Source organism: Chiloscyllium punctatum, chromosome 6 (assembly GCF_047496795.1).
Source record: "Chiloscyllium punctatum isolate Juve2018m chromosome 6, sChiPun1.3, whole genome shotgun sequence".
NCBI lineage: Eukaryota > Metazoa > Chordata > Chondrichthyes > Orectolobiformes > Hemiscylliidae > Chiloscyllium > Chiloscyllium punctatum.
The window spans coordinates 22,651,306-22,661,477 of record NC_092744.1 but is presented as its reverse complement, the minus strand read 5'-3'; the positions used below and the strand labels follow the sequence as shown (position 1 = coordinate 22,661,477).

Here is a 10,172-nt window from a genome sequence, read left to right as displayed (position 1 = left end):
AACGTGAGAGATAGACATTGAGGAAACAGACGATTATACTGTCAAATGAATCTCAGGTTTGTTGCCTATTTTTAAACAGCGAGTCCGGCAAAAAAAATATGGGTCAAATTGTTCTCTCCGGAAGACATGGCTCCTTTAAATAGGCGTGGTCCCAGCAGATCTGAGACTGCCTCCGAGAGGGAACTACCGGGATTCTAGGCTTTCGAAATGTAACTAGGTTCCTGTAATCCTCCCACATAGTCAGTCCATTTTTAGTGGCCCGGGGTAAACCAGGTCAGTTTCACAGAAGCGCGGCGGGGGGGGACGTTGGTCAATTTCCTGAGTATGGGGCATTTAGAAAGAGCGTGGGACTGAGGTAGACAGATCCTGAGGGAGAGTGAGTCACACACAGAGGGTGAACGTGACAGAAGAGACAGCGTGCGAGATACAGGAAGAGGCAGAGGAAAGGAGGAGGCAGCGTCAATGTATGAGAGAGACAAGCGACTTCCAAGGCAAAGCAGAGGAAAGGGAGAGAGTCATTGAGAGAGACAGTACGAGAGAGAGAGAGAGAGTCAGTAAGAGTGAAAGAGACAGACAGGGAGAAAGACAGACACAGAGGGGCGTTGAGAGAGAAACAGCGACAGACTGGGAGAAGTAGAGAGAGGGACAGTAACAGTTAAAGAGAGGTGGAGATAGACACAGCGACAAAGTAAGTTAGTGGGGGAGAGATAGACATAAAAACAACGGGCAAATAAAGGGTGGGGCGAGGGAGAGTTTGAAACAGGCAAACAGATAGACGAACCTTGGATGTAAAAAAGGGAGATAAATGTTGGGGAGGTAGGTGGGAAGAGGAGATTGCCCCTGCTTCACTTCTCAGTCCGGGACTGGGAGAGCAGGAGCCTGGGCTGGAGAAAGCCATGGACTGAGGGCGGAGTCGGGTTGGAAAGGGAGTGTTCTGGTGCAGAACCTGGGATGCAACATCAAACTGAGACTAGTCGGGTCGGTGTGGACTTATTGGGCTGAAGGGTCTGTTTCCACACTGTAGGGAATCTAATCAGGTATGTGACTACTCTTGTCAGTGACACTGCTCAAATCACAATCTCTCCAGTACCATCCTGAATCAACTGTCAGTCAATCCTGAGGAAGGTCATGTTATGGCTGTATAGGACATTGGTGTGGCCACTTTTGGAATATTGTGTGCAATTCTAGTCTCCCTCCCATAGGAAGGATGTTGTGAAACTCAAAAGAATTTGGAAATGATTTACAAGGATGTTGCCAGGGTTGGAGGATTTGAGCTTTAGGGAGAGGTTGAATAGGCGGGGGTTATTTTCTCTGGAGTGTCGGAGGCTGAGGGGTGACCTCGTGGAGGTTTGCAAAAGTATGAGGGGCATGGATAGGGTAAATAGATAAAGTCTTTTTCGAGGGTGGGGGGAGTTCAGAACTAGAGGGCATAGGTTTAGGGTGAGAGGGGAAAGATATAAAAGAGAACTAAGGGGCAACTTTTTCATGCAGAGTATGTATGGAATGAGCTGCCAGAGGATGTGGTGGAGGCTGGTACAATTAGAACATTTTAAAGGGCATATATGTCCCTTTTTTTATATAGAGCATGGAAACAGACCCCTTCAGTCCAACTTGTCCATGTTATATACACACACTGAAGGGGTCTGTTTCTGTGCTGTACATGTCTGAGTTGACCTAAAACACCCCTATCACCATTATGTTCTTCCCCACCCTGACCCACAATCCTGCACCTCCCCCTGGTACTTTCACCCCATCACTCTTCTTCCTCCAATCTCCTTTTATTACCTGCAAGCAGCCTTCAAGACCCACTTGACTTCCTCCTTTGTGCCTGTTCTGCTCACGTAGAGACTGATCTCTCCCTCTGAATACCCCACTAATCTACCTTGCAGCTGCTGCTCTATGCATGGCATATTCATGTAACAACCTATTTTAAATGCATCATCAGGAATCACAAGCCTCTCTCCACCTTCCACCAAATTGTTTCTCAACTTCATGCTGCTGGCTGGAAGTTGACATTTTGTCTCCTGAACAATTAAACCAGGAGGAACTGTATGTGGAATGCTGCGGAAGGCTGTGGAGTCCATGTCATTGGGTGTCTTTAAGGCAGAGCTAGGTATGCCCACATCCCATGGGTGAATTGTGGGGGGGGGGGGGGGGAATCAGAATGCTGCTTAAATGAGCCAGTATTCAAATGTTCTTTTTCCTCCCAATCCATAAGTTATCAGTTCATTTAAAACTATCTACATCCTAACTCACACCAAATCCCAATCACCCATCACCCTTGTGCTTACTGTGGCTACTGCCATGGCAATACCATTTTTGGTGTTTTTTTTCACAATCCTCCACGATTTCAAATCTCTCCCTGGCTTTACTCCTCCCTCCCTGGGTCACCTCTATCTACTCCATAAGATATCCCATTGAGATCTCTGCACTCCTCCCAGTCTGGGTTTAGGCACATCCTCTTTGGTAATCTCCTGTCTTCTCCTCAGTTCCCAAGGCCCAAAGCTAGGAAATATCCCACCCTATCTCAAAGAGAATGGATTATAAAAATAGGGAGCTCTTATTAAAATATGCAAGTCACTGGTCAGACACCACTGGAATACTCTGAATGGTTTTAGACTCCTGATCTGGAATGTGTGTGTGTGTGTGAGATTCTGAGTATGGAAAGACTGTCTTATGAGGAGTTGAGTAGGTTGGGTCTGCATTCATTAGAGTTTAGTTGATGAGAGGAGACTTGTTGAAACATACAAGATTCTTGGCGGTTGGCGGGGGGGGGAGTTGACAAGGTAGATGTGCAAACAAGTTTTGCATAAGACCAGAGAGCACAATCTCCTCTCCTAGTTAAGACAGCAATGATGAAGAGGATTTCTTTCGGTGTCCTGTCAAGCCAATGTTTTTTTTAACCACAGGCAGTTGAGGAGGCCAGATTGTTAAGTAAATTCAAGTGCACTTGAGGCAGGATTTTAATCAGTAAGGGAATCAAGGGCTGTGAGGATAAGACAGGAAAGTGAAGTTGAGGATTATCAGGTCAACAATGATCTCAATGAATGATGGAACAGTCTCAATGGATCAAAGGGGCGAAAGTGAGGACTGCAGATGCTGGAGATTAGAGTCACGAATGTGGTCAATGGATCAAATCACCTACTTCTGTTTCTACATCTTAAGGTTTTAAACCTCTCCAATTCTCTACCTCTCTCCTTTTTAAGAACCACTTAAATCTACTTCATCTAAACATTTTGTTAGCTCCTTTCATTCTGTATTAAATTTTGATTGGTCACCTTTCTGTGAAGCATGTTAAGCTGTTTTGTGTAAGGACTTCTGATGAAGAAAGTAGATGGTGGCATTGTGGTAATGACAGTGGATTAGTAATCCCCAGGGACCAGGCTAATGTTTTGGGATCACTGGTTTGAATCCCACCATTGCCGATCAGTAATAACAAACATTCTGGAATTGGAAGCTAGTCTAATGGCAATTACACAACCACTGTTGAAAGTTGTAAAAACCCATCTGGTTCACTAAGGACCTTCAGATCAGGAAATCTGCTGTCCTTACCTACATGTGACTCCAGACCCACGGCAATGTGGCTGACTCCTAATGTCCTCTGAAATGACTGAGCGTGTGCAATTGCTTAGAATGCAATAAACATTGGCCAGTCAATGACAACCACATCCCATGAACACATTCTTTTTAAAAAGTTGTAAATGACTTAATTCTATCTTTTTAACTTTTTCCTAAAGTGCTTCTGGAACTGAGAGAACAGGTCTTGTGTGGATTGGGACTGGGACTGGGCTGGAAGAGGAGATGTCTGGAGAGTGGTCTGTGAGTGGGAGAGGGCACAACGATTGACTGAGACTGGAGAGGAAGAAATCCTGAATGATGTTGGTGAAAGAGGTCCTACAAGTTGGGATTGGGTGAGAGTTTGAGGCCGGATATCTTGAGTTGGTTGAGAGACTTTGGGTGTTGGGATCTTAAATCTGTCCCTTGTGACACTCATACCAGTGGCAGTCAGTTTCTCCTTATTTACTTTTTCAAAATCCTTCAGGGTAATACAGCTCTCTTGCAAAGCATCTCCCAATCCTTTCTGCTCCAATGGGGATAGCCACAGCTTTTCCAGGCCAACTCGATAAATTAATTTTAAGTGAGTTTCTCATGAATAAAAAAAATTAATATCTTAAATTGTCAATGAAGGTTTCCTCAGGATTTCTTGCAATGCACTCTTCAGTGACTCTAGGAAATGTTGGTGCACCGTTGCTGATTGAGGACTTGTCACAGCTCCTGTGTCAGCAGCGCTAGGGATAATTCACTGCCTGTACAACTCGGGGCTAACTGAAGATTTTATTGAACCCACTAGCATGTCAATCCATATTGGGATTGTATTTATAGACCCCCTAATAGTCAGCAGGAAATTGAGAGAAACAAATTTGTAAGGAGATCTGTTATCTGTAAGAATAATAGGGTGATTATGGTAGGGGATTTTAAATTTACAAACATAGACTGGGACTGCCATAGTATTAAGGGTTTAGATGGAGAGGAATTTTAAGTGTGTACAAGAGAATTTTGAGTCAATATGTGGATATACCTACTGGAGGTCAAGTTTTGCACCTACTCTTGGGAAATAAGGCAGGCCAGGTGACTCAGGTGTCAGTGGGGGAGCACTTTGGGGCCAGCAGCCATAATTCTATTAGTTTTAAAAGTGATGGAAAATGATAGATAAGATCTGAAAGTTGAAGTTCTAAATTGGAGGAAGGCTAATTATGATGGTTTTAGGCAAAAACTTTCAAAAGCTGACAGAGGGCAGATGTTCACAGGTAAAGGGACGACTGGAAAATAGGAAACCTTCAGAAATGAGATAACGAGAGTCCAGAGACAGTATATTCCTGTTCGGATGAAAGGAAGCCTGGCAAGTGGTGGGAATGCTGTGCTGGATGACTAGAGAAATTGTTTGGTTAAGAAAAAGAAGAAATCATATGTCAGGTATAGACAGGATAGATCACGTGAATCCTTCAAAGAGTATAAAGGAAGTAGGAGTATACTTAAGAGGGAAATCAGGAGGGCAAAAAGGGGACATGAGATAGCTTTGGCAAATAGTGTTCAGGAGAATCCAAAGGGTTTTTACAAATTCATTAAGGACAAAAGGGTAACTAGGGAGAGAATAGGACACCACAGGTCAGCAAGGTGATCCAAGATGTGTCCAGGGTCCTACTGTTCCTCAAGTATTCCATTGCCTTGTTTCTCCTGTCCCAAGTGCATCACCTCACATCTTTTCAGGATGAGTTTCATTTGCCACTAATCAGCCCATCTGACCAACTCGCCGTATCCTCCTGTAATCTAAGGCTATCCTCCTCACTATTTACTGCCCCACCAATTTTTGTATCATCTGTGAACTGGCTGATCCAACCCTCTTACATTCAAGTCTAAACCTTTTTATATAAACCACGAACAGCATGATCCCCAAATCCAACTTCTGTGGGAACCCAGTGGACACAGATTTCCAATTGGGAAAAACATCCCACAACAATCAACGTCTCCTTCCTGTCACTCAGTCAATTGAGGATCCAATTTGCCAAATGTCCTTGGAATCCCAGGGCTTTTACCTTCACTATCAGTCTCCCAAGTGAAACCTTATCAAAAGCCTTGCTGAAGTCCATTGCCCTCATCGACACACCTGGTCACCCCTTTAAAAAATTCAATCAAGTTCGACAGACGTGACCTCCCTTAACAAAACCAATGCTGATTTGTTCTTGATCGATTCCAGCTCCTCTAAATAGAGTTTCATTCTGTTCCTCAGAATTGCTTCCAACACTTTCCCCACCAGTGAGATTTTAACTGACTGGCCTGTAGGTTCGCCGATTTATCCCTTGCTCCCTTCTGAATTAAGGTTCGACATTAGCTGTCTTCCAACCCTCAGGCACCTCACCTCTGGGGAGGGAGGAATTGAACATTTTTGCAAGCATCCCTGCTATTTCCTCCCTTGCCTAACCCAACAACCTGGGATACATTTCATTTGTCCTGGAGATTTAACATCTTTTAAGCCTGCCAGACCACCCCATCTCCTCTCTGTCTATGCCAATTTTAAAAATTGTATCATCGGCTTTCTTCCTGATTTTTACCCCAACATCATTCCTCTCACTCGGGAGCACTGAAAGTATTCAGTTAGAACACTAACTACATCCTCTGACTCACCGCTGTGGTCCTAAATTGGCTCTTCTCTTTCCCTTGTTATCCTTTTGCTCTTAATGTATCTTTAAAACAATTTGGGATTTTCCTTCATTTTACCTGCTACTTTTCTTTCATGTCCCCTTTTTTTAGCTCTCCTAATCTCCTTTTTAAACTCCCTCTTCCACATTCTACACGCCTGTAGGCATTTTGGTGTTTTGAATCTTCATTATCTGTCATAAGCTTCCCTCTCCTTTTCACCCAAAGCCCTATGTCCGTCAATATCTAGTGTTCACAGGATTGGATGGCCCAGCCTTTTTCTTTATTGGAAAACGTTTGTTCTACATTCTATCCATGCTCTTCTTGTATATATCCCACTGCTCCGAGACAGATTTACCTGAAAATATCTGCTTCCGGTCCATTCTGGCCAAATCATACCTGACCTTATTAACATCAGCCTATTCCCCCAGTTGAGAACTTTGATATCAGGCCCATCCTTGCCCTTTTTCATAACAATCCTTGAATCTAACAGAGTTATGATTGCTGCCTGCAAAATGCCCCCACGTTGATATTTCAACCATTTGTTCAGCTTTGTTATCTAAACTTAACTCCAGGACCACCCCCCTCTTGCAAGACCTTCTATGTACTGGTTTAAAAGGCTTTTCTGGGTACTTTTTTAAAAAGAATTCCGCTCCCTCTAGATCTTTCACACTATGACCAACCCAGTTGGAGGAGTTGAAATCCCTGACTATCACGACCTTATTACTTTGACACTTCCCTGAAATTTGCCTGCATATCTTTTCTTCTGTTTCTTTCAGACTGTTAGAGAGTCTATAGGACACTTCCAGCAATGTGATTGCTCTCTTTTGGTTTTTAGGTTCTACCCATATGGCTTTGTTTGTGAACCATTCTCAGAAGTCATCTCTCCTTCCTGCCAAGGCATACAAGGCTATGGGCCAAGAGCTGGAAAGTGGGATTAGAATAGTTGTTTTTGGCCAGTGCAGATGCAATGAACCGCAGGGCCTTTTTCTATGCTGTAGGTCTCTATGATTCTATGATCATATCTTATTGCTTTCCAAGCGAGTTCACAATCTACAAATTGGCTGCCACATTTTCTGTCTTACAACAGTTATTACATATTGCCAAGCCCTTAACTGGTTGTAAATTGCTGATGGTTATCCCAAACTTGCGAAAGTATTGCTACAGGCAGCCTCTGTTTGACTCCTTGTTTTGAAATAGCTCCACTGTTTGTGAGCTACGAAATTGATAATTGCTTAATCAGTTTTCCTGGCTCTCACTGAGAAGGATTACATGCTGGTGCCTGTTGGCTTTTCTCTTAAACTGTTTCCAGAGTGACTAACCTGGAAGTGCTTCATTTTCACACTTTGTTCAGAAACTGGAGAGTATGCAGCCCTCAGCATTGAGCTTCATCGGTTTGAGCTGAAAAGATTGAAAATTAAACTGATTCAGCTGAGTGGGGAGAAGGCTCTGCTTGTTCCTGAGCTATTAGTTGTTGATGCGTATCCTTGTTCCAATGTTGCATCCCTTTCAGATTTGGTTTAGTGTGAAAGGCATTAATCAAAGGAACAAATATGTCTTGTTTAAAATTGTTACAGTGTACATAAAATTAGCTTAGATCATTGTCACAGTCATACAGCATGGAAAAAGGCCCCTTGCTCTGAATAGTCCACGTAGACCATAATCCCAAACTAAACTAGTCCCACTTGTTTGTGCTTGGCCTTAGCCCTCCAAACATTTCTTATTTATGTACTTATTCCCAATGTCTTTTAAGTGTTGTAACTGTACCCACATCGACTACTTTCTCTGGAAGTTCATTTGGCACACAACCACTCTCTGTAAAGAAAAGTCGTCTCTCACGTCTTTTTTAATTTTTCTCCCCTCACCTTAAAAATATATACTCCTCGTCCTGAAACCCCTCACCTTAGAGACGAGGCCTTTGCTATTCACCTTATCTATGCCCCTCATGATTTTATAAATCTCTATAAGGTCATCCCTCAACTTCCTATGCTCTAGTGAAAAAAGTTCTAGTCAAGATTAGAATGGTGCTGGAAAAGCCCAGCAGGTCAGACAACATCCGAGGAGCAGGAAAATAGATGTTTTGGGCAAAAGCCCTTCATCAGGAGATTTCTGATGAAGGGCTTTTGCCTGTAACGTCGATTTTCCTTTTTTTTTCCCCCCTACTCCTTGGATGCTGCCTGACCTGCTGTGCTTTTCCAGCACCACTCTAATCTTGACTCTAATCTCCAGCATCTGCAGTCTTCACTTTTGCCTGAAAAATATCCTGGCCTATCCAGCCTTTCTCTATAGCTCAAGCCCTCCATTCCTAAAAATATCCTGGTAAATATTTTCCAAACTGTGTCCAGCTTAATGATATTCTTCCAACAACAGGGCAACCAGAATTGCACACAATACTCCAGAAGAGACCTCACCTACATCCTGGACAACTTCAATATAATGTCCCAACTCCTATATTCAAAGGTCTGAGCAATGAAGATGTAAAAATTAGAAACCTTGAATTGCAACAAAATTCAGGATAGTGTGTTCTCAAAGCTGACTGGAAATATCAGTCATGTCTTGATTTTGACAAGTGGCAGATGGAGTTTAATTCTGATAACTGTGAGGTGCTGCATTTTGGTAAAGCAAATCTTAGCAGAACTTATACACTTAATGGTAAGGTCCTAGGGAGTGTTGCTGAACAAAGAGACCTTGGAGTGCAGGTTCGTAGCTCCTTGAAAGTGGAGTTGCAAGTAGATAGGATAGTGAAGAAGGCGTTTGGCATGCTTTCCTTTATTGGCCAGAGAATTGAGTATAGGAGTTGGGAGGTCATGTTGCGGCTGTACAGGACATTGGTTAGGCCACGTTGGAATATTGCATGCAATTCTGGTCTCCTTCTTATCAGAAACATGTTGTGAAACTTCATTTAAGAAAGAATTGGATAGAGCTCTTAAAGATAGTGGAGTCAAGGGGTATGGAGATAAGGCTGGAACAGGATACTGATTAGGAATGATCAGCCATGATCATATTGAATGGCGGTGCAGGCTCGAAGGGCAGAATGGCCTACTCCTGCGTCTATTGTCTATTGTCTATTGTCTATTGTCTATTGTCTATTGTCTATTGTCTATTGTCTATTGTCTATTGTCTATTGTCTATTGTCTATTGTCTATTGTCTATTGTCTAAACTTGAAAGGGTTCAGAAAAGATTTACAAGGATGTGGACAGAGTTGGAGGATTTGAGCTATAGGGACAGGCTGAACAGGCTGGGGCTGTTTTCCCAGGAACGTCAGAGGCTGAGGGGTGACCTTATAGAGGTTTACAAAATTGAGGGGCATGGATAGGGTAAATAGGCAAAGTCTTTTCTCTGGGGTGGGCGAGTCTAGAAGTAGAGGGCATAGGTTTCGGGTGAGAGTGGAAAGATATGCAGAGGGTGGTAAGTGTGTGGAATGAGCTGCCAGAGGAAGTGGTGGAGGCTGGTACAATTGCAACATTTAAAAGGCATTTGGATGGGTATATGAATAGGAAGGGTTTGGAGGGATATGGGCCGGATGCTGGCAGGTGGGACTAGCTTGGGTTGGGATATCTGGTCGGCATGGACAGGTTGGACCGAAGGGTCTGTTTCCATGCTGTACGTTTCTATGACTCTATCTCAGGCAGAGATTCTATTTTAATGGAATTAAACTTGCTCGAGATGAGAAGAAGTCGATCATCTCTCTTCTGTCAGATTTGGACCTTACTGATTGAGACTTTAATTTAAACTGTCAATGTCCTCTTCATATTTAAAGATTTTGAATTTGTTTTGACAGCACTCATGGACAGGCTAAATCTCTCTGATATAGAATTGGAGAGAGTGAAAGTTTCCAAACATGTCTGGTGCAGAATAAGCATCAACACGTCAGTCATCCACATACTGCAGACCATGTATGACTAGAGTGGTTAGTTATTAGATTAGATTAGATTAGATTACTTACAGTGTGGAAACAGGCCCTTCGGCCCAACAA

General features: G+C 43.1%; 1 protein-coding gene across 4 annotated transcripts in view; it reads left to right on the top strand.

The window, feature by feature from the left end:
- Nucleotides 1–202: 202 nt before the first annotated feature.
- The window catches only part of LOC140478772 (interleukin-1 receptor accessory protein-like), a 47,740-nt gene continuing 37,770 nt past the window's right edge, over nt 203–10,172 (top strand). For 2 of the 4 annotated variants that reach the window (XM_072572129.1, XM_072572130.1), the window contains exon 1: nt 206–1,037. Coding sequence is in view for 1 of the 4 variants with exons in the window: in XM_072572128.1 (XP_072428229.1) it covers nt 3,035–3,165 (131 nt within the window). In the remaining 3 variants the exon portion in view is untranslated. Of the gene's footprint in view, nt 1,038–2,926; nt 3,166–10,172 lie in introns of those variants that run through there. The other 2 variants (XM_072572131.1, XM_072572128.1) reach the window with 2 other exon arrangements.